General features: G+C 39.8%; 1 protein-coding gene across 7 annotated transcripts in view; it reads left to right on the forward strand.

Annotated features, from left to right (window-relative positions):
- Nucleotides 1-25,886, forward strand: part of MACROD2 (mono-ADP ribosylhydrolase 2) — a 3,459,957-nt gene that overhangs the window by 3,122,449 nt on the left and 311,622 nt on the right. For all 7 annotated transcript variants that reach the window (XM_077485921.1, XM_077485927.1, XM_077485924.1 and 4 more), the window contains exon 9: nucleotides 24,703-24,784. In XM_077485921.1, the coding sequence (XP_077342047.1) occupies nucleotides 24,703-24,784 (82 nt within the window). The remainder of the gene's footprint in view (nucleotides 1-24,702; nucleotides 24,785-25,886) is intronic.

Raw genomic sequence — 25,886 nt, forward strand, 5'->3', positions numbered from 1 at the left:
GGCTGCTAATTACTGACACTATTTATACGTCCGCCCTTACCCCAGTTGTTATTCCCTGATGAAGTCATTTGACGATACGCGTAGGAACACAATTGGCCAGTAAGGACACCGGAAGTGACGTCCGGAAGCGCGAACGTGACACGCGTTCGTTTAAGTTGTGCTTTTATTATTGTTTTAAATGTGAGTACCTTACCTTCGTTTTATACCCAATAAATTGTGAATACGTACTTCACTATTGGAGTGTTCCCCTTGCTTTCTCTGCATGTTACAACGTGCCCATGGTGAATGAGAGTCCAGGATTACATCACCTACTGAACCTACATTGGACAACAAGCGTCACTTTGGAAATGCTGTTTACCTTACAGCAGTAAGGTAAGGTAATTACTGCACCTAGTGTGAGGATATTATACGCATAGGAGCACTGGTGGAATCCACCCCCTGCTTTTGGAGCACGCAGGATACTGCCTTGTTGATCATCAAATGGACGCATTTTATCACTAAATGGATATGCTCTCCATATAACTATAGTTCACCTTATTTTTGTTTTTGGAATTTTTGCTCAAACACACATTTCACTGCTTATGGACTATTAGTATTTTGTTCAGACACGTGATACACTACACATGGATTATTAGTATTTTGTGTATTCTTTGATCTGTTTTGCACTTTTATAACGACACTCAGTTGTGTTTTTTTTTTTTTTTTTTTTTTTTTTTTTTTTTTTTTTTTTTTTTTTTTTTTTTTTTTTTTTTTTTTTTTTTTTTTTTTTTTTTTTCATATCATTTATATATTTGGATATATACTTAATATCATCTCACTGTCATCTATAGAGGATTTTTCATATCAAGTTTTTTGTCAAGCGCACAATGTGACCTGGTTTATTGCACTTTAATATTTATGCACATTGTCTGAGCTTATTTAAACATGCAGTTTCACATTTTAGTTTATTTCTGTTTTGGTTGTCACTTGAGTACATGTTAATTTAATTAGATCTAAGTAGTCGGAGCGCAACACCATTTCTTAATCATTATATGGACAGAACAGAAACTTGTGCCATAAAGTGACGGCATATTCCAGTGCATGTGTAGGACCTTTACATGCAGCTAAAGCTTGGGGATCAGAGGTTGGGGGGGGGGGGGGGGTGTATGTACATAGTAATTAATTTTTATTTACCGTGTAACCTTTTTTCATCTTTCTTCATGCTTTGATCCGTATTCAAATTATTTATTTGTGCAGTAATGTCATAAAAAGATCCATAGCCAGCTACATAGAGTGGCTTATCAAAATGTTGTAACAGAAAGAAACAATAGGATAGAGCAGGGGCGCATCATGAAATCAATGGGCCCATGTGCAAAATCAAAAGTGGGCACTAGGGGGCACTAAAAGTAATAATGCGCTCTGAAAAGTGGGCCTGGTTTATATTACGTGAAATATTCAATATGGTTTAAAGGAGGTGTGGTTAAATAGAGTCTGAAATGACTTACATTACAATGCAGAATGTGGTCATGTTAAATAGGGAATATACAGTGTGGAGTATACAGCAATGGGTAGTATGTTTAGGAGAGGGGTGTGGAGTGTTTAGAAGTGGATAGTATGTGCAGTGCAGAGGGCAGTGTGGAGTATATGGCAGTTAGTAGTATGTGCAGGAGATGAGTTTGGAGTATATGGTGGTGGGTAGTATGTGCAGGATAGTGTCAGTAGAGCAATAGACAATGTCAAAATGTTTTTAGGTTTATTATTACTTTTTTATTGTTTTTTTTTATTTTATTTTTGTATTATTTTTTTCACAAAGATTTTGTGGGGGCAGTGGACAGTGTCAGTGGAGCAGTGAAAGGTGTCAGTAGTTTTTAATTTTTATTATTTTATTTTTTTTAATTTAAAAAAAATAAAATAATAAGTCACAATGCTTTAGGGGGAGGGGGGCAGTGGATGGTGTCAGTAAGGCAGTGGATGATGTCAGTAGTTTTTTGTTTTTTATTATTTTATTATTTATTTCTTACAATTCTTTTTTCAGCTCTGTTGGAGGGGCTTTTGTGAGATATTATGGGTCTAAACAGACCCCTGACATCTCTCCTTTGAGACAGGTAAAAGGACAGAGGACAGAGATTCCCCAGTCCCTTTCTCTGCACTGAGCACAGAGGAGGACAAGGGGAGCCAGAGAAGCACACAGGAAAATTTGATGGGCACCGATCTCCCAGTTTGCCTTTACGTGACTCAGCTGAAAGCCATGGGAGGGAGAGGAGGAGAAGGAGCTGTCAGTTGCTTCATTGAAAGCCACACAGGGAGATCAGTGCTTGTGACTGTGCCGACTGTCAAATGTCACCATCCATGTTTCATCGTTTATGGGTGTAGGGTGGGTCAGACCACAGTGCCCCCCCACCCCCCTCAGGGCCCATGTGCAGTGAACACCCTGCACCCAAGGATGATGCCTCAGCATTGTTCTATGTTGGTCATATGTCAAGCTTGGTTTTAGTACATATTGGACACTGACTCTTTCCAGGGTACAGGGTTGGGGTGAGGAAGAAGAAGATGGATTTGAGGAACCCAGAGGGAGATATAATTTGACTTTGTGGGCAATTTCCACCCCAATTTTGTCTGTTGACATCTAGTACAGTACAGCACTGTAGATGAGTGTTATGAAATTAAATGGGAAAGAAGCTTAGAGATGTCAAAGGTAATGTGCATGCACATGACTCACAAAAGTTCAGTAACAATGCTTTAATGAACTCTCATTATATAGATAAGATACAAAAATAATTTTGCTTAATCTTGAATATGCTGTGTGATTTCCCTGAGTAGCTAGTCAGCAAGTTTTAGCCATGGCACCTCACATGCTCCCTAATATCCAGAAGTATTGTGTATGTCTCTTCATTTACCCAGTGTAGTATGGGTCTATATTCATAATTCATTTTAGTTATTGATTTACAAGAAACTTAGTAATAGTTTTATGTTGGTGCATAAGTAGTCACTTCTATCTATATACAACATGCCTAATGCATTAGACATCTGCTTCATTGTGCTATGAAAAGTTAGGAACCTTTGACCTTCTATTTTCATAAGTTATATGTAGTAGTAGTAGTAATAGTAGCTATTGTTTCCCCTGCCATATATATAACTTGTAGGCCAGGGATTGAGTTTGAGTTGGATTCACAAGGGATGACCATCAGAGAAGGACAATCGAGGAGGGACGTTTTAGAGCATTCTAACTGGTCAGCCCCTTCACAATCAGCAGCCGCATAGCCCGTCCTGTCAGCTATGGAGAAGACGCGTGAGGATTTCTAAGCTCCAGACTCCTGCAGCTGATATATTGGGGGTTAGAATCGGAGATTGCCACGGTCCAGGTCAGTGGGACCAGGGGGGGGGGGGGTGGTCAGGGCGGCAACAGATTACAGATTCATCTGTAAAGGTGAACTTACACTTTAAGTATAAAAAAAATAAACCTCTCCCCCAGTCCCAGAAATGTGTGTGCCACTTCTCCTCCAATGCCCCTAACCTTTCAAATATCAACTTCCCCTAGTGTGTCAGTAGAGTCAACCCAGCGGAACCAAACCTTCCAAAACTTTTTCTCCCCCAGCCTCATAGGTCTTTGATAGAGCGGAATATCCGTACTGACCAATTTCAATCACATTCCCATAGTGAGGTGTTCAACATTTAGCCATCTCCTCACAATAAGTTTGGGGACATAAAAGAACCGCAGTCAAAGCCCCTGTACACACGGTCAGAGATTTCCACAACCAAATCCGTCGGATTTTGCCCGTCGGATTTTGTCCGTCGGATCTTGTCCGAAACTGTTGCATACACACGGTCGGACAAAGTTGGTGAAAAATCCGATCTTTCAGAACGTGATGACGTAATTTCGTTACGATGGGACTACATTCAGGCTAGTAGCCAATAGCTTTGATGTAGGAATTTGATCTGAGCATGCGTGGCACTTGGTCCGATCAAAATTCTCTACACATGATAGGAGTATGTCCGATCGGCCCATTTGGTCGGGAAATATTTCCAACATGTTGGAAAATTGGGTCAGACGGATATTCCGACGGAATCAGTCCAATGCATACCACACACAGTCGGATTATCCGACGACACGGTCCGATAGGACACATTCCGACGGATTCTCCGACCGTGTGTACAAGGGCTAAGAAACAATCCATCTCTTCATCCTCAATACATCTTCATCCTTAATACAAAACATAATAGAGGATTACAGACATTGGGGAAGCCAAACTTATTGGCAATAAACTCTGTTACCTGGGACCACAAGTGCCTAACTTTAGAGCATTCCCATACCTTGTGACGAAAGGTACCCTCACTCATCTGGCATTTATGACATACAGAAGAGCCTTGTTTAAGTGAACAGGGGTATAATACGTCTGATGCAAGTATCATAACTGAATCATCCTATCCGTGCATGCAATAACAGTAATTAGATACATTTTAAGCACTTCACTCCACATCTCATCTGATAACACCGATGTAACACCAATCCAACAAGCTTTAGCTCTCCCAAAGAAACTCTGAATCCACAGGACCCAAAGCTGCATGATGACTTTTTTAACTTGGCCACAAACATAGTTGAAATACAGTCATGGTCGAAATGGTTGGCACCCCAGAAATTTTTCAAGAAAATCAAGTATTTCTCACAGAAAAGTATTGCAGTAACACATGTTTTGCTAATACACATTTATTCCCTTTGTGTGTATTGGAACAAACAAAAAAAAGGGAGGAAAGAAAAGCAAACTGGACATAATGTCACACAAAATTCCAAAAATGGGCTGGTCAAAATTCTTGGCACCCTTTCAAAATTGTGGCTAAATAAGATTGTTTCAAGCATGTGATGCTCCTTTAAACTCACCTGGGGCAAGTGACGGGTGTTAGCATTATAAAAGTCACACCTGAAAGCAGATAAAAAGGAGAGAAGTTCACTTAGTCTTTGCATTGTGTGTCTGTGTGTGCCACACTAAGCATGGACAACAGAAAGAGGAGAAGAGAACTGTCTGAGGACTTGAGAACCAACATTGTAGAAAAATATCAACAATCTCAAGGTTACAAGTCCATCTCCAGAGATCTAGATTTGTCTTTGTCCACAGTGCGCAACTTATCAAGAAGTTTGCAACCCATGGCACTGTAGTTAATCTCTCTGAGCATGGACGGAAGAGAAAATTGATGAAAGGTTGGAATGCAGGATAGTCTGGATGGTGGATAAGCAGCCCCAAACAGGTTCCAAAGAAATTCAAGCTGTCCTGCAGGCTCAGGGAGCATCGGTGTCAGCGCGAACTATCCGTCAACATTTAATTTAAATTAAATACTATGGCAGAAGACCAAGGAGGACCCCACTGACACAAAAAAGCAAGACTGCAGTTTGCCAAAATGTACTTGAGCAAGCCAAAATCCTCCTGGGAAAATGTCTTGTGGACAGATGAGACCAAGATAGAGCTTTTTGGTAAAGCACATCATTCTACTGTTTACTGAAAATGGAATGAGGCCTACAAAGAAAAGAACACAGTACCTACAGTGAAATATGATGGAGGTTCAATGATGTTTTGGGGTTGTTTTGCTGCCTCTGGCACTGGGTGCCTTGAATGTGTGCAAGCATCATGAAATCGGAGGATTACCAAAGGATTTTGGGTCGAACTGTAGAGCCCAGTGTCAGAAAGCTGGGTTTGTGTCTGAGATCTTGCATCTTCCAGTAGGACAATGACCCCAAACATACGTCAAAAAGCACCCAGAAATGGATGGCAACAAAGCGTTGGAGAGTTCTAAAGTGGCCATCAATGAGTCCAGATCTAAATCCCATTGAACACCTGTGAAGAGATCTTAAAATTGCTGTTGGGAAAAGGTGTCCAATAAGAGAGACCTGGAGCAGTTTGCAAAGGAACAGTGGCCCAAAATTCCGGGTGAGAGGTATAAGAAGCTTATTGATGGTTATAGGAAGTGACTGATTTCAGTTATTTTTTCCAAAGGGTGTGCAACCAAATATTATGTTAAGGGTGCCAAGAATTTTTACCAGCCCATTTTTTGAGTTTTGTGTGACATTATGTCCAATGTGCTTTTTTTCCTCCCTTTTTTTGTTTTGTTCCAATACACACAAAGGGAATAAACATGTGTAGCAAAACATATGTTACTGCCATACTTTTCTTTGAGAAATACTTGATGTTCTTGAAAAATTTCTGGGGTGCCAACAATTTCGACCATGACTGTACATACATGTGTGTATTGTTTTAGCTTACAGAGGATTTTTAATTCTATGCAGCCTGTCTTATAATTAAAACACTTCTCCTAGACAGCACAGGTATGTTCTGGATTGCTACTACAATTAAAACACAACAAGAACACACCTCTAACCTGCTCACTGGACAGAAAAGGAGTAGCGGCACAGTGATGATTCTCTGTTCTCTCCATCTATCACAATGTCACAATGTATCCTGTTGGTAAATATGCATTCAACACACCTTGGTATCTAGTGCTGCCCTTTCCTCACAGTGTAAATGCTCATTTACAGGTAATTACAACAGTTTGTTACACTATTTGCATTCAGAATACATGTAATGAATAAATAACATACTTTTTTTTATCTTCTTTGAGTTTATCCCAGTATCATGGTGCTGAAGGTACAATTGCTACCAAGTGAACCAGTATCATTTATACCAGTCCTTTTTATTCCCTGTATTTATCTGTCTTTTATGGCAGCCAGCAGACAGGCAAACATGCAATGCACTGTCAGACGGTTGAACATGGCAGTCATGTTTCTTAATGTGATTTCCCAAATGCTAAGCCACGTGCCCCTAATGCCCAGACCTTCAAACTTAGTGACTGACAACACAAGATTTCTTCACGTTTCTTTTTTAATCTTCATCCCAGCACAGTGTGTGATGCACATTAGCATGCTGCCTGGGATTTAGTATTAATGCTAATGCACTGTTAAATAAAACTGAACATCAAAGAAATGACCTGTTGTTTCTGGGAATAAAGTAGTTTCTCCATTGTGCACTTTCTTAACAATAAAGGGCAGCAGGGACCTTCTTTTCTTTCCAGTATATTAATTTGCCTGACACATTAAAGAGCATTTATTAAGTTTTCATAATAGCACCACCTCTGCAGATGTTTCCTGTGAAATGAAAGAAAAGGACTGCAGAGATGATGGGTAGAGTTTCGTTTCCATTATATGATTCTGCTACCTAATTTAAATAGTTATGTCTTGAACTGAATGTGCTCTTCAAGCCTAAGTCTAAAATTATATTTTCAGAGGGGGTAATATAAAATAATTTATTGGCTTGTAGTATTAATGTTTTAAAGCAAATCCAGCCACAAAAATAAAACTAGCAAACTGTCAAGGCTGTATAAGATATAGTGCAACTGTTCTACAGACACAAAGTTTGCTTTGATAATTTGTTTGGTGGGTCTAAAGCCTGAACTCATTTTTTGAGTGATAACTAGTTAATGGTTAAAGCCCAATCTTGGGCTTCCCTCCCCAATTATTGGCCCCCACTATAGGCACTTAGCAGCAGTATTTATGCATTCTTTTTTATATTTTCAAAAGTGTTTAGTAGCAATATACCAACAGTTAGGTAAGAAGAGCTGAAGCGAGAACGGCAACTGCTGGACTTAACTTTTCAAGTCAACCAGCAGGTGATTGGTTGCTAGGTGGTCCTAGCAACCAATCATTAACTTGTTAATGTGAAAAATTAACTGCAGCAGTTCCCGCCCTCCGTTCTGTGCTGCTGTGCCTTCAGACCTGCATGCATGCCCCAGTAAGGTAGGAAAGGGCAATATGTAATGTGCAGGGGTCCCGAGCTTGGGGGGGTGGGGGGGAAACTGTGTAATTTACAGCGGTCCAGAGCTGGGGGGGTAATGTGTGTAATGTGCAGGGGTCCAGAGCTGGGGGGCTGTGTAATGTGCAGGGGTCCAGAGCTGGGGGGGTAATGTGTGTAATGTGCAGGGGTCCAGAGCTGGGGGGCTGTGTAATGTGCAGGGGTCCAAAGCTGGGGTGGGGGGCTTTGTAATGTACAGGGGTCCAGGGCTGGGGTGGGGAAGCTGTGTAATGTGCAGGGGTCCAGAGCTGGGGTGGGGGCTGTGTAATGTGCAAGGGCCCAGGGCTGTGGTGGGGGGACTGTGTAATGTGTAGGGATCTAGAGCTTGGGGGGCACTGTGTGTAATGTGCAAGGGGTTCAGAGCTGGGGGGTGCTATGTGTAATATGCAAGGGGTCCAGAGCTGAGGTGGAGGGCTGTGTAATGTGCAGGGGTCCAGAGCTGGGGTGGCTGGCTGTGTAATGTGCCGGGGTCCAGAGCTGGGATGGGGGGCTGTGTAATGTGCAGGGTCCAGAGCTGGGGTGGGAGGCTGTGTAATGTGCAGGAGTCCAGAGCTGAGGTTGAGGGGGCTGTGTAATGTGCAGGAGTCCAGAGCTGGGGTAAGGCGACTGTGTAATTTGCAGGGGTTTCGGAGGTGGGTGGGGGGTGCTGTGTTATGTGCAGGGATCCAAAGATAGTGTGTAATGTGCAGGGGTCCAGATCTTTTATGGGGGCTGTGTAATGTAAAGGGGTCTGGAGCTGCGGAATTAGAATTAGAATCAGAATTTTTTAAACTCTTTAGGCCAATCATGTGAAGGACTGGGCCTTACTTTCGTCATATTTTTTACTACTGATCCTCAATGATGCTAAGTGTTGCACTAACATGATTATATCAGCACCACTGTCTGCATCATTACCCTGTTAGTACAGAGCACATAGGGACAGGTCCATTATGATCAGCATTTTCACTATGGCTTCTGAATTAATTGACACACAGTGCCATTAGGTTATCAATACATTTATTTTTTTAATTGTAACAAGCATAAGCACTTGAATCTGACTTTATGTAAGCCTCTTGTAAACTAGAAATGAAGGTGTGCTGCATGTCTATTTGCTTACAGGGATACAGGCTGACAGGAGGAGAGGACAGAGTTATGACCTATCACTGTTCTGCTGCTCCTTAACTGTCCAGTCAGTTGTGTAAGACCTATTTATTTTGTGTCTTATTGGGGTGGATTTCCTGTCATTACCTTTTCCAAGGACAAAGCGATTGCATCCACAACTATAAAACTGCCAACAGAAGATTAGCGTTTTCAGCTCCCGTATTTCTCTCTCTATAATTTTCCTTGAAGAAAAAATGTGTGAATCATCAAAAACAGAGGGTTGATTTACAGACAATTGGAGACAGAAAGGGTCATTGTCCGAGGTTGCCTTTAACCAATCAAATTCCATATTTATTTTCACAGTACAGGTTAGACTTTGGAAGGTTAAGCAGAATGCTGACGGGTTGCTACTGCCCTGAAGTGTGATTCCTCACATTTAGCTCTGACTTTATCATGTGACACTGAAAGGAGCAATTTAACAGAAAGATTCTCTCTGATTCTCTCTTTGAAAGCTTTTGAAGTGAAAATGCATGCAAATGTGATTCGGCACAGCCTTCTTTAATTCTTATTGATTTTTTATGCTTACAAAGTAAGCACTGGATTTTGTAATATATAAGCTCCATTATCTCAATTCCCACAAATCATACTCTACCAAGCAAAACTGTGTCATAATGACAACCCGTAACCTTATGGTAAATGAAAGAGCTTATTGTTAAAAGAAGAATATACTGTATTAGTGCAAAATGTAGCTCTTGTTTCATGTGCTATAAATGGAAAGCTTGGTTGGGGCTCTTGCTCTACAAGGCACTTTACAAATTAATGACTAAAGGAGTCTAAAATATAGGATTACATTTTCAGACTTTTAAGAGAAAATAGGAAATAATAGTCTTAGATCATATAATATAAGCACTCAGCACCAGAAAGTAAAGTATGCAACAGCAGGATAGAAAAACAATACCTGGGTGGAGGCAAAATAACAGTGTATTTAAAGCAGAACTAGAAGAAGACATGAAAACACAACAATAAATAAAGTTATGTAGTAGTAAAATGTATTTAAAATAAAATCTGCATAAATGCTTGTTGTGCGTTCTAACAAAAAACATACTATCAGGTGAGAGTAGAAAGATGACCCCCTTAGGCCTTGTTGTTCATTTACTGTCCAATCACATGTGGCACGAAAGGAGGGGACAAAACCATGTCAAATAAAAAAGTCAGATGACCAGGTTGGCTCTATAGTGTGGTGGCAAATCTTATCAATGGGTGGACAGATACAAGTTCTTTGGAAGGTAACACAATTTCCATAGGTGTATGCCCACTATGTGTTGAGTTGTTTGCCTTGAGTTCAGATTAAAAGGTACTTTCAACTGAAGTAAAAATGAGCCTTGAGTTTCAGGGAACTACTGCTTAGGGACTCAGTTGTTTTATCCAGGCAATAGTACAATCCACTTCACTCTCTTCCTCCTCAGTTGGACCAAGCACGCAGTCTGCAGGTTGCATATCTAATAACACTCCTGGGTAAATAGTCCTCCTTTCCCCATTTCTATCAGTCCTATTTATACTTAACTCTACTTTTTGTAAATGAATGGAACAAGCCAGTTTTCTATTGCTTGCTGTGCTTTCCATTGTTGTATACTTCTCTAAGCTGACACCAAATCCATCGCTGCCATTAAAATTCAACAGTGGTTCTGTTAGTCAAAAGCACTATCTTAGCTTGGCAGCTGTGCGTGATGAGTGGCAGACATGACAGCAGTGTAGCTTGAAAATTAAAAGCAAATTAATTAAAAATCTTTGCAGTACCTTAGATAAGATTTTCAGGGCATTTCAATGGAACGTCAGAAATTAATCACAGGATGTAACCATGCTTCACAAAATTATAAAAATAGCGTGACATGCTACAGGCATGTCAAAACACTTAAACATTTTATTTTGTATTTTTTTTTCTTAAATTGTCTTCTAGCCAGGCAAATACAGCTGTGGTTAGGTTTTATTGTACTCACATGGGCCTTGACGGCAAAATGATGCCTATGCACCCTAAACCCAAGTATGAGCTTCAGCACTTTAAAGGCAGTTAGAGAAAAAGAGGAAATTCAGTACGATACTAGCCTAGAGTGCTTCTTACTTACAGGTCCTAGATTCTACCTTAATTCAGGATTATCATTTCCACATTTCTCCTGCTTCTTAAATCTAGCGCTGTGATATGACCAATTATTGCAATTTACTCTTTATAAGAACAGTCAGCTAAGCACTGTTGACACAGGAAGTGAGCCCTACAATTTTATATCAAGGTTATTTAAGTTAAGAACCTCTTTAGCCGCATACACACTATCAGTTTTTCTGCTGAGTTTTTCCTTCAGATTTACCAAAACCATGTAGTACAAGGGCCTGCCTGATTGCATACAAATTGAAACTCCTAAGGTTTGACCTGATATTATATGGTTTTGGTAAATCTGAAGGAAAAACTCAGCAGAAAAACTGATAGTGTGTATGGGGCTTTTGTGTTACTACAGGTAGGGGGCCCACAAAAATATGTTTTAATTGATCAGGGACTTTTCATTTGAAATATTTTTTTCTCATGTAGAATTAATCTGCCCAGCCATTTATCATATGTTTTTTTTCCCCAAATGTATATAGAAATTATTATTCCGCCTTTGCTGAATGTCAAAGATGGAGTCTCCCTTGCTAACATTTTTGGAGTTCTCATTTAGAAAACCTAAAAGGAAGTTATTTTTTAGGCATATGTGTGGATGTGATTAGATTCATGTAAAAAAATGATAAATGTGAGTGTAAAATCTTGGCAATGCATATGTACAGTACATAGAATATGTCATGTCTACTAATTACATATGCAGATGCAGCTATTTGCTTACTAGTTCTGAACAGTGACCATGTCTCAATGCTTCTTCCCTTTATTGTGAGTTTATGGTTCAAATCTGTCTTGACTAAAAACAGCTCTGAGAAAAAAAAAAGTGTACATAAAATTTGTCTTGTATGGGGCAAAGCAATAGGCTCACATTATTGTCCCCCTCCTCAGCAGCATATAATTGATTTTCCTTCACCTGTTGCTCTGTTTATCTAACTGCACTTTCAGTGTCACTTACAATGCTACTTCCTCCTCTTCTCTCCCTTTCTCTGTCCGGGTCCCCCAAGGTTAAGTTCTTGGACTTCTCTTATTCTCCATCTACACCTCCTCCCTGGGTCAGATAATAGCCTCTCATGGCTTCCAATACTATCTCTATGCTGAGGACACCCAAATCTATCTCTCTACCCCTCAGCTCACTCCTTCAGTCTCCTCACGTATCACTAATTTACTAAAAGACATATCAGCCTGGATGTCAGACCACTTCCTCAAACCCAATCTATCCAAAACTGAGCTCATGGTTTTTCCTCCCCCACATGCCTCTTCCCCTGATTTTTCTGTCAAGTTTAATAGCACTACTGTCAGCCCACCCCAGCATGCCAAGGTTCTAGGTGTAACCCTGGACTCTGAACTATCCTTTCAGCCCCACATCCAAACACTTTCCAAATCTTGCCACCTCAACCTCCACAACATCTCCAGAATACGCCCCTTCCTAACCAATGACACCACAGCTGCTAGTTCATTCCCTGATAATCTCTTGCCTCGACTACTGCAACTCACGGGATTACCTTAACATAATAACATATAATAATAATGATGAATGGAACATAAATGAAGCAAAAAAAGGTTAGTATGTTCTACTGGGGAGGGGAAGAGAATAGCAAACCTGTTGCTTTAAGCAGGGATGCTAATGCAAAACTAAAGTCAATAGCCGCACCCAGAACTTTTACCAACATGTGCAAGTGTGCTAAATATACTTGCTAAAAATCCCTTTCCAGCAATACAACAGCAACCTTTTTCCTGTGACTCCATTGCTGCCTTCGCCCAGTCTTCTTTCAGGCCCTGCCTCCTCAGCTATCATGATTGGCTAGCCCAGGATGACGTAACTATATCCATGCACATATGAAGTAGTTCATTTTAACAAGGCAAGCCAAAACTGAATGTACACTGAGCTGACCATGTGTGGCTCAGTGTACATTCAGAAGAAACACAGCTGGCAGGTAAGGCAAATGCTTCTACAGCAGAATGCATACTGGGGTTGATTTAATAAGTTAAATGGGCTTTTCATTTTGCAAGGACTTCATAAATGTGATGAAATTTCACTTTTTCAAAAAACAACAAATCACGTAATTTTGCTTGCACATGATTGGATGATGGAAGTCAGCAGAGCTCATTCGCCCAACTTGGGAAAATTTATGTTTGCAACTTTCCTTGCAAACAGCCTTTTTGCCTTTATTAAATCAACCCTGTGAGTCTCTTCTACAGTAAGGACTCTTTCACACAGGCATTGAAAATAAGCTGTTTATTTGCATTTTTAACGCTTCCTGAAACCCCTATCAATGCCACTCAATATTCTTACAATAGGGAGCTGATGGATGTATTTACACTGCAGCGTTAGTGTTGCTGCGAGGCAAAAATAAAGCTGCCTGCAGAGTTTGGCAGGCATTGACGCTTTGCACCTGCATCTATTTGCTTCTATTGAAACGCACCACTACCACACCTTAAACACACTGTAAACATGCTTATGACGTTCACAGTGCATTTATGGTGTGGTTGCATAGCGCTAAAAGTGAATTAATAGTGAATATTTAACATTTTAGCTTTGTAAAACAAAAAACACAACATGAATACTTGTGCACAAAGACACAACATGAACGCCTGTACAACACATCCTAAATACTTATTAACGCAAGTGTAAAAGAACCCTAAGAGCCTCCCTGCTTCCAATGTTTCAACTTAAATTCTATTTTAATCCCATTTCATTATATACAGATGACCAAGAGAGGGTGCACTTGCAAATCAGTATTTGAAATACAATAATCTAAATATGGAACAGGAATACAAATTATCCATAAAAATGTATTAGTCATATGAAAAATTGCATTAATGTAAATGCTACAATAACAACTCAAATGTTGTCCTTGCTGAAATGACAGTTTCTATTTAAAAAAAAAGGTACATCTAAGATATGCTGAGTCTTCAGACATCCATCAGTTGCTACCTGTTGCTCCCAGGTATGGGGTTCATCCATCTTAGCCCCTGTACACACGGTCGGAGATTTCGACAACCAAATCCGTCGGATTTTGTCCGTCGGATCTTGTCCGAAACTGGTAGGACTAAGTTGTCGAAAAATCTGATCATTCAGAACGTGATGACGTAATTTCATTACGATGGGACTACGTTCAGGCTAGTAGCCAATAGCTTTGATGTAGGAATTTGATCTGAGCATGCATGCTACTTGGTCCGATCAAAATTCTCTACACATGATCGGAGTATGTCCGATCGAACCAGTTGGTCGGGAAATATTTCCAACATGTTGGAAAATTGGGTCCAACAGATATTCCGACGGAATCAGTCCGATGCATACCACACACAGTCGGATTATCCGACAACATGGTCCGATAGGACACATTCCGACGGATTCTCCGACCGTGTGTACAAGGGCTTAGGCATATAGAGGTATTATCTCTGCCTCTTATCATACTGCAGTGTATTATACTACATGTACTGCACCTTGTTTGATACAAGATCCTTTGATTTTAAAAAGGAACCTGCCCTGCATTTTAGGGCTCATTCATGTGAGCGCTCTGCCCCATACAGCACAGCATGAAGAGGCATTTGTTTATTGTTCTGTGCTCTTATTGAGCCGTATGCAGGTAGCCTATATAAATGAATGGATACACTTTGGCTGTATGGACTCACCCATTTAACAGGTATGCAGGAGCAAGTCCACTGCCCCTAAAGCAGAGCCTTGCCTATGTGCAGATGCCACAAGGGCCTGGCTAGAAATGTTACTTTTCACAAACCCTCAGAGGCGGCCTACTTTATAAACTCCAAAATACTCTTCTGAAATTCTATTTAACTCTCTTGCAAAAAAGTTTATGAATCTGTTCAATGATTTAATTTCTATGGTCAGCTTTAGAGGGCTTGTTACCAGGGCCTAGCTTTCTTTGACTTCATGGCTAAGCCCTACCAACTTTCATTCCATAATTTACTAAGGCTGCCTTGGTGGCCAGTAAGAGCATTCTCACTGTTTTTGGAGCTTAGCCATGGAGTGAGGAAAAGCCAGGCCTCAATAACAAAATGAGGTCATAGTAGGCATCTCATGGCTTTCTCCTAAGCAGCATGTTACTTATATATTTAAAATGGAGTGCAGGTTCACTTTAAACCACCAGAGTCCAACTGTTATTTTTCTAGTTTAGCGTTGAAAATAAAAGCGAGATTTTGGCTTGATAAAAAAGTGCCAGACCGCAGTGTAATCCATCACGGGCTTTATCAATTAACAACAATTACATTTGCATATTTGCCATATCTACACATTATGCAGTATATTACAGCTTAGCAGATTGTTTAATCATAGATAGTTCAGTTTAAAAAGATACAGGTCCATCAAACTGATGCAAGGTAATCCTGGCTATGTCAGCTGTCACATAAGTAACAGTGAAAAATTGAGGTCATTTTCAAATATTTCAAATGTATTCCTATGCATCCTTCTTCCACGGCATGGGTTTAATAATGAAGAAAAATGATAGAGGGGGAAACGATCAAGTCTGAGAGTCTGGGGAAAAAAATGAATAATTTGTTCCTGATGTATATTTTAGCAAAGCAAATTCTTTCAGAAACATTTGGCATTCTGGTTCATGGCTTTTCTCAGTCATATAGCATGTCAGGCCCAACTTTTCAGAGTTTTCATTTGAAAAATTCTAAGAAATTAGAATTTATTTTTTATAATGAACTGCCTTCTGTTGAGTGAATATTAATCATGATCAATAACCAGTGATGTATTTAATACAAATAATGGTTACATAAAAAAAACTAAAATTACATGAGATACCATAGCCATGTAAGAAACAATCAGTGAAGTCTGAATAAACTTTGAAAACATACACTATATTGGGATGCCTGTCTTTACAACACACATGAACTTTAATGGCACCCCAGTCTTAGTCCGTAAGGTTCATTATTAAGTTGGCCAACCCTTTGCAGCTTTAACTCTTCTGGGAAGGCCATCCACAAGGTTTAGGAGTATGTCTATGGGAAAGTTTGACCATTCTTCCAGAAGCGCATTCGTGAGGTCAGGCACTGATGTTGGAGAGAAGGCCTGGCTCGCAGTCTCCACTCTAATTCATCTCAAAAGTGTTCTTTTGAGTTGAGGTCAGGACTCTGTGCAGGCCAATCAAGTTCCTCCATCCTAAACTCGCTCATCCACACTACATTGCCAAAAGTATTGGGCCACCCCTCCAAATCATTTGGTGGAGGGAGGATTATGGTGTGGGTTTTATTTTCAGGGGTTGGGCTTGGCCCCTAATTCCAGTGAAGGGAACTCTTAAGGTGTCGGCATACCAAGACATTTTGGACAATTTCATGCTCCAACTTTGTGGGAACAGTTTGGGGATGGCCCCTTCCTATTCCAACCAGTGCACAAAGCAAGGTCAATAAAGACATGGATGAGTGAGTTTGGGGTGGAGGAACTTGACTTTAACACGATAGAACACCTTTGGGATGAATTAGAACAGAAACTCCAATCCAGGCCTTCTCGTTCAACATCAATGCCTGACCTCACAAATGTGCTTCTGGAAGAATGGTCAAACATTCCCATAGACTCACTCATAAACCTTGTGGACAGCCTTCCCAGAAAAGTCAAAGCTGTTTTAGCTGAAAAGAGTGGGCCAACTCAATATTGAATACTATGGACTAAGACCAGGATGCCATTAAAGTTCATGTGCGTGTAAAGGCAGGTGTCCCAATACTTTTGGCAATATAGTGTATTTTATCATTGCAAATTGAAGCCCACCTGTGGCCATGCCAATCAAAAGTTCTTAATACCATCTCTGTTCGTGCCAATCACCCTTGTCATCCTTACTAGTTTTTAAAATGCATAATCTTAGATTTTTATTTTTATTTTTGTTCACCACTGCTCATGTTTCTTATCTGTGCTTCTGGAAGTCATGACCAATGGATCCAGTGGTGCTGTATCCTGGTCATCTCTTCTGAAGACATCTCTTTACTGCAGTCTTCCGAGGCACCTCCCACTGGCCAGCCAGTCAGGAAGTGGCCAGTGATGTAGACACCCTAAAAAGGACCCTCTGCAGGAAAATAGACAGATTATCATGTGACTTCATCATGTGTATTTTGGTGAGGGCATTTAGGAATTATTGGTAAAAAAAGTAACCTTGTATTTAGTTTGCAAGGACTTCATAAATGTGATGAAATTTCACTTTTTCAAAAAACAACAAATCACGTAATTTTGCTTGCACATGATTGGATGATGGAAGTCAGCAGAGCTCATTCGCCCAACTTGGGAAAATTTATGTTTGCAACTTTCCTTGCAAACAGCCTTTTTGCCTTTATTAAATCAACCCTGTGAGTCTCTTCTACAGTAAGGACTCTTTCACACAGGCATTGAAAATAAGCTGTTTATTTGCATTTTTAACGCTTCCTGAAACCCCTATCAATGCCACTCAATATTCTTACAATAGGGAGCTGATGGATGTATTTACACTGCAGCGTTAGTGTTGCTGCGAGGCAAAAATAAAGCTGCCTGCAGAGTTTGGCAGGCATTGACGCTTTGCACCTGCATCTATTTGCTTCTATTGAAACGCACCACTACCACACCTTAAACACACTGTAAACATGCTTATGACGTTCACAGTGCATTTATGGTGTGGTTGCATAGCGCTAAAAGTGAATTAATAGTGAATATTTAACATTTTAGCTTTGTAAAACAAAAAACACAACATGAATACTTGTGCACAAAGACACAACATGAACGCCTGTACAACACATCCTAAATACTTATTAACGCAAGTGTAAAAGAACCCTAAGAGCCTCCCTGCTTCCAATGTTTCAACTTAAATTCTATTTTAATCCCATTTCATTATATACAGATGACCAAGAGAGGGTGCACTTGCAAATCAGTATTTGAAATACAATAATCTAAATATGGAACAGGAATACAAATTATCCATAAAAATGTATTAGTCATATGAAAAATTGCATTAATGTAAATGCTACAATAACAACTCAAATGTTGTCCTTGCTGAAATGACAGTTTCTATTTAAAAAAAAAGGTACATCTAAGATATGCTGAGTCTTCAGACATCCATCAGTTGCTACCTGTTGCTCCCAGGTATGGGGTTCATCCATCTTAGCCCCTGTACACACGGTCGGAGATTTCGACAACCAAATCCGTCGGATTTTGTCCGTCGGATCTTGTCCGAAACTGGTAGGACTAAGTTGTCGAAAAATCTGATCATTCAGAACGTGATGACGTAATTTCATTACGATGGGACTACGTTCAGGCTAGTAGCCAATAGCTTTGATGTAGGAATTTGATCTGAGCATGCATGCTACTTGGTCCGATCAAAATTCTCTACACATGATCGGAGTATGTCCGATCGAACCAGTTGGTCGGGAAATATTTCCAACATGTTGGAAAATTGGGTCCAACAGATATTCCGACGGAATCAGTCCGATGCATACCACACACAGTCGGATTATCCGACAACATGGTCCGATAGGACACATTCCGACGGATTCTCCGACCGTGTGTACAAGGGCTTAGGCATATAGAGGTATTATCTCTGCCTCTTATCATACTGCAGTGTATTATACTACATGTACTGCACCTTGTTTGATACAAGATCCTTTGATTTTAAAAAGGAACCTGCCCTGCATTTTAGGGCTCATTCATGTGAGCGCTCTGCCCCATACAGCACAGCATGAAGAGGCATTTGTTTATTGTTCTGTGCTCTTATTGAGCCGTATGCAGGTAGCCTATATAAATGAATGGATACACTTTGGCTGTATGGACTCACCCATTTAACAGGTATGCAGGAGCAAGTCCACTGCCCCTAAAGCAGAGCCTTGCCTATGTGCAGATGCCACAAGGGCCTGGCTAGAAATGTTACTTTTCACAAACCCTCAGAGGCGGCCTACTTTATAAACTCCAAAATACTCTTCTGAAATTCTATTTAACTCTCTTGCAAAAAAGTTTATGAATCTGTTCAATGATTTAATTTCTATGGTCAGCTTTAGAGGGCTTGTTACCAGGGCCTAGCTTTCTTTGACTTCATGGCTAAGCCCTACCAACTTTCATTCCATAATTTACTAAGGCTGCCTTGGTGGCCAGTAAGAGCATTCTCACTGTTTTTGGAGCTTAGCCATGGAGTGAGGAAAAGCCAGGCCTCAATAACAAAATGAGGTCATAGTAGGCATCTCATGGCTTTCTCCTAAGCAGCATGTTACTTATATATTTAAAATGGAGTGCAGGTTCACTTTAAACCACCAGAGTCCAACTGTTATTTTTCTAGTTTAGCGTTGAAAATAAAAGCGAGATTTTGGCTTGATAAAAAAGTGCCAGACCGCAGTGTAATCCATCACGGGCTTTATCAATTAACAACAATTACATTTGCATATTTGCCATATCTACACATTATGCAGTATATTACAGCTTAGCAGATTGTTTAATCATAGATAGTTCAGTTTAAAAAGATACAGGTCCATCAAACTGATGCAAGGTAATCCTGGCTATGTCAGCTGTCACATAAGTAACAGTGAAAAATTGAGGTCATTTTCAAATATTTCAAATGTATTCCTATGCATCCTTCTTCCACGGCATGGGTTTAATAATGAAGAAAAATGATAGAGGGGGAAACGATCAAGTCTGAGAGTCTGGGGAAAAAAATGAATAATTTGTTCCTGATGTATATTTTAGCAAAGCAAATTCTTTCAGAAACATTTGGCATTCTGGTTCATGGCTTTTCTCAGTCATATAGCATGTCAGGCCCAACTTTTCAGAGTTTTCATTTGAAAAATTCTAAGAAATTAGAATTTATTTTTTATAATGAACTGCCTTCTGTTGAGTGAATATTAATCATGATCAATAACCAGTGATGTATTTAATACAAATAATGGTTACATAAAAAAAACTAAAATTACATGAGATACCATAGCCATGTAAGAAACAATCAGTGAAGTCTGAATAAACTTCCAGTGAAGGGAACTCTTAAGGTGTCGGCATACCAAGACATTTTGGACAATTTCATGCTCCAACTTTGTGGGAACAGTTTGGGGATGGCCCCTTCCTATTCCAACCAGTGCACAAAGCAAGGTCAATAAAGACATGGATGAGTGAGTTTGGGGTGGAGGAACTTGACTTTAACACGATAGAACACCTTTGGGATGAATTAGAACAGAAACTCCAATCCAGGCCTTCTCGTTCAACATCAATGCCTGACCTCACAAATGTGCTTCTGGAAGAATGGTCAAACATTCCCATAGACTCACTCATAAACCTTGTGGACAGCCTTCCCAGAAAAGTCAAAGCTGTTTTAGCTGAAAAGAGTGGGCCAACTCAATATTGAATACTATGGACTAAGACCAGGATGCCATTAAAGTTCATGTGCGTGTAAAGGCAGGTGTCCCAATACTTTTGGCAATATAGTGTATTTTATCATTGCAAATTGAAGCCCACCTGTGGCCATGCCAATCAAAAGTTCTTAATACCATCTCTGTTCGTGCCAATCACCCTTGTCATCCTTACTAGTTTTTAAAATGCATAATCTTAGATTTTTATTTTTATTTTTGTTCACCACTGCTCATGTTTCTTATCTGTGCTTCTGGAAGTCATGACCAATGGATCCAGTGGTGCTGTATCCTGGTCATCTCTTCTGAAGACATCTCTTTACTGCAGTCTTCCGAGGCACCTCCCACTGGCCAGCCAGTCAGGAAGTGGCCAGTGATGTAGACACCCTAAAAAGGACCCTCTGCAGGAAAATAGACAGATTATCATGTGACTTCATCATGTGTATTTTGGTGAGGGCATTTAGGAATTATTGGTAAAAAAAGTAACCTTGTATTTAGTTCGGTTGGTGGGGAGGGGAGGGGGGGGGGGGGAGAAGATGTGCCCTAGTTTTGCTAAAAGTGTAACTCTGACCATAACAATTAACGGAAAAGGAAAAAGTCCTTGAAATCGCAAAACCCTGTAAGAAGGCATGTGACAGCCTCAGCCAGGACTCCAATCAAGCCACTCCCCAACAAGTTTCACTCCACCCACAGAGCTTAGTCCTGACAGCTCTGTGGGAGGAGTAAAACGTATTGGGGGCATCACCTTCTTAAGTACTTAATAGAAGGGTATACCTGTTGAATTACATAAGCATATGGTAGTAGAGAAAAAGCTACAGGGAAAAGCAGGCAATTATTACCCTCTCCGTTGTTACCATGGTTACAAACAATATGAATATTTGGATTTTTCTTCTATGCATTTCAGAAAACCATAGGTCTTTGTTATTAGTCGCACATTACAAAATAACTTGTATAGCAATCATATATACAATCATTGTATTAAAGGAAAGGGGAGTTACCTTTTAAAAGCTCACTGATTGATTTCATCAGCTGCCTGTGTGTCAGGACTGGGATCTGAAACCACGACCTCTGCTTCGCCCGGCAATAGCTCTGCTTGCTGATCCTACTGAGATGCTGGACAGCATCCTGTCTGAACCCTTAGATAATCTTGTCTTGTACCTTGTTTCTGGTGGACCTTGAACTCCTTGCTCCTCCCATGAACTGCCTATTTAAGCCCTGCCTTTGCAATTTCTGTTTACCAGATTATTGTGCTCTCTGAAGCCAATATCTTACTCTCTTGCATACCTCAGTTGTCCTTATCCCCACTACCATTTAGTACCAACCTTTGGCTTGTTCTTCAACTACAATTTCGCTCAACCTACAACCACTTGTTAACTGCCCTGTTTACTGACTACACTTATTTTGCTTGTTTACTGACTGCGCTTCTGCTTGATCAATTCCTTCCTGCTATAGCTGCTACTGGACCGCAGCTTGCTCACCTCCTTGTGAGGAGATCTTGAGAAATGTGACCTGGTACTAACATGCAGCAAAACCTATCTCCATCATCAGGAGCTCTGGTAAATACCCTTTAGTGCTTAGACCCAGCAGCTCAGGTGAGACTGCATTATCCACCAGGGTGACCTACTTGTGTATGCATCCAGCTGGTTGGTGGGAGCCTCACTACTGTTGTTGTTAATGGTCTCCATACCTGACCCCTGACTGTGATATGGGCATGACTGTTTAAACTAGCAGCACATCTGCTACTGGCCAAACGCAAAAAATAGACTTGCCAATGTGTCATAGATTTGATTGTTTTGATTATATATTTGGTAAAATTTATTAGGATTTTAATTGCATTTGCACATCATTTGAAAATTATACTCGTTATGACTTGTTAACCACTTGCCAACTGTGCCCTGTACATCTACTGCAACAGAGTGGGCTGGATGCATGCCCTTCCAGGTAGGGGGCCTGCGAGCATGCCACTGGAGCACCACTTGTGCTGTGATTATCACAGCACAAGCCAATCAGCAGCTGGCAGCCAATGGATGCTCCCCGGCACCCACTGGTCGGTGAGGAGGAAGACAGAACAGAACTCTGTCTGTGTAAACAAGACAGAGCTCTGTCCTGTCAGCGGGGATGTGCTGGATTTTGTTTCCCTGCAAAGCAGGGGATAAAATCCAGCACATACCTTAGTGAAAGCACCTCACAGTAAACACAAAACCACTGGTTAGGCACACACTTAACCCTTTGATCACCCTAGATGTTTAACCCTTTCCCAGTCATTTTTATTAATATAGTGACAGTGGATATTTTTTAGCACTGATCACTGTATTAGTGTCACTTTGTATTCCCACAAAGTGTCAGTTAGAGTCAGATTGTCCGCTGCAATATTGCAGTCCCGCTGGAAGTTGCTGATCGCTGCCATTACTAAATAAAAATTACAGTATATATACCATAGTTTGTAGATGCAATAACTTTTGCACAAAGCAATCAATATACACGTATTGGGATTTTTTAACCAAAAATATGTAGCAGAACACATACTGGCCTAACTTTATAAAGACATTCTACTTATTGGACATGTTTTATAGCAGAAAGTAAAAAAATATCATTTCATTTTTGTACAGCATTGCATGACTGTACAATTGTCAGTTAACCGCTTCCCGTCCGCCTCACGCAGATATACTGTGGCAGAAGGGCACGTACAGGCAGAACATGAACCTGTACGTTGCCCTTTAAGAGCTGGCTTGTAGGCTCACGGGCACGCCCACCAGGAGCTTCGCGAGCGTGACTCGATGTCCGCGAGATAACTGCGATCGTCTCACAGAGAGGAAGAACGGGGGGATGCTAATGTAAACAAGCATTTCCCCGTTCTGCCTAGTGACGCTGTTACTGATCACCGCTCCCTGTAATCGGGAGCGGTGATCAGTGTTGTGTCACACAGTTAGAATCACTCCCTAGGACACACTTAACCCCTACAGCGCCACCTAGTGGTTAACCCCTTCACTGCCAGTCACATTTACACAGTAATCAATGCATTTTTAATTGCACTGATCGCTGTATAAATGTGAATGGTCACAAAATCACTTCAAAAGTGTCTGATCTGTCCGCCATAATGTCGCGGTCATGATAAAAAAAATGAATAAAAATGCCAAAAAACGATCCCCTATTTTGTAAACGCTATATCTTTTGCATAAACCAATCAATAAACGCTTATTGCGGGGTTTTTTTACCAAAAATATTCAGAAGAATACGCATCGGCCTAAACTGAGGGAAAAAAACCTTTTTTTTATATATTTTTTGGGGATATTTATTATAGCAAAAAGTAAAAAATAATGTTTTTTTTTTTCAAAATCATCGCTATTTTTTTGTTTACAGTGCAAAAAATAAAAACCGAAGAGGTGAGCAAATACCACCAAAAGAAAGCTCTATTTGTGGGGAAAAAAAGAGCGTCTTTGGGAGCCACGTCGCTTGACCGCGCAATTGTCAGTTAAAGTGGCATAGTGCCGAACTGCAAAAAGTGCTCTGGTCTTTGGCCAGACAAACGTGGTCTGGGGTTTAAGTGGTTAAAGTAACGCAGTACTGAATAGCAAAAAATGGCCTGGTCATAAAAGGGAGGGGGTAAATCTACCAGAGTTCAAGTGGTTAAATTATTAAGTTACATAAACATAATCTATTGTATTTATACTTTATACATGTAATTTTATTTGCTTCAGCAAAGCATAACCTGAGCAACAATTTTCTTTTTTTCTGTCCTCCAGTCATTTAATTGCAAAAGCAATTAAGGAGATATTTTTGTTCTCTGCTGGAGAATTAGTGAAATATTGCTCAAATTTGTTTAGATATATTAAAACAGGAAAATGTTAAAAAATATATAATTTGATAAATATGATGCCATACTTTGTACTGCTTATTCTCCTAGTTCTTAATGGAGGCTGTATTTCCAAAGGTACTTTTCTCTAAATGAACATGTTTTCGTTTGTGCCACAGAAACGTCCAAAGTGCTGGCGAGAATTTAAAAATAATACTCCATAAATTAGCAAAATGCTTTAAATTTGCTTACCGCATTTGCATTAATTATTTATTGTATATTAGTTCTGTGCATTTGTCAGGAAAACGTATAGCATTGCCTTCCTGTGCTGGTTTGATTAGGATTGTGCAAATAATTATATATATTATGAGAAATGCTGGCCAAGCAGGAATTGTATAGAAATGTATTTAAAGAACTGTCAGTGAAGGATTATTTATTCCATTTCTTTTTATGCTGATGATACAAATGTATTTTTAAGGTGTCATGTGAAATATATTGTCAATTTCAACTTTAGCTCATTAGGACTAATTTAAAAATTGCCCGTGTTAATTTTATTTTGCTCTTCTGTCTTGCAGATAGACCGCATTATATTCTGTGTATTTTTGGAGATTGATGACAAAATCTACAAAAAGAAATTGGCAGAATTTTTCCCTAAAGGTAAATACATTTTACTTTCTTCTGTTTTTTTTTTTTTTTTTTTAATCCATGCATTGGAATAACTTGTCAGCTGTAGTTTCTTTTACAATTATTATCATCATTTTTATTGCCACCATTATTGCTATTCTTATTTTAAAATATATTTTAAGCAGTCACCCAAGTGATCTCTATTGATATATGCTCCATGATAATGTATGATTTGGCTAAAATTTAGAATTCTTCTGGTATTGAGTGGATTCTGGAGTACAGTATCTGGTCACTCCTGAAATATTTTTTTCAATTTGTTATGCATTCACCAATTTGTGAGTAAAAAGTATATGCATTGAATGCGCATTATGTCTGTCTTATATTAGTTATACTAAATATGCAGTTAAATACATTGTTAAATACATATATTCAAGTTGCCTTATCTAGCAAAGCATTTGTATCTCTGTCATCCAAGTCCTTGTGACTTGATTTTGTTTTTGCTACAGTTAAGCAGCACAGTTTGGTCACCTAACTGTCCCCAGTCTTTGACTAGACAGTAAGGGAACAGCATATGACTGATGAGATCATCTTTCTGCTCTCTGTTCTTATCAGAATGTTCCTTATCTGCATATGTAAATTCAGGACACATAATTGGTCCCCAGTATTGCCCCCTCCCCAGACTGAGTGTTGCTGTACGGGAGTTTAGTGAGGCTAAAATCAAATCAAACTCAGGTCTTTATTTTAATTGCATTTATTTATATTTTAATTAAATACACAGATGCTTTATTTGGTGTTTTTAACACCTGCCTGGGCTTCAGGTTTAAACGCATGGGGACTTTTTTTTTTCTTTACTATATGTGATTTGTAAATCACCATAAAGCTTTGTCTGTCAGAACAGTCCAGAATGTGCATATGTGAATGCCTTTCGAGGCGATGGGTATGTGCAAGCACCTCTAGGTGTCAACACTACCTTCAGCAGTTTTGTTCCCCTGAAAGTTTCTCATTAACTAAATTGTCATTAACAACCACAATATTCTGCTTAATATGTTAATATAGCTAGTGTGCTAGTATATATAGTGAGCTGACAGTGTAGGTAAATTGGTTTGGTTTGGTTTGGGAGAGTCAGGCCTGGGTT

This window comes from Lithobates pipiens, unplaced genomic scaffold, assembly GCF_037356315.1.
Source record: "Lithobates pipiens isolate NorthernLeopardFrog02 unplaced genomic scaffold, aLitPip1_a1.2 Scaffold_18, whole genome shotgun sequence".
NCBI lineage: Eukaryota > Metazoa > Chordata > Amphibia > Anura > Ranidae > Lithobates > Lithobates pipiens.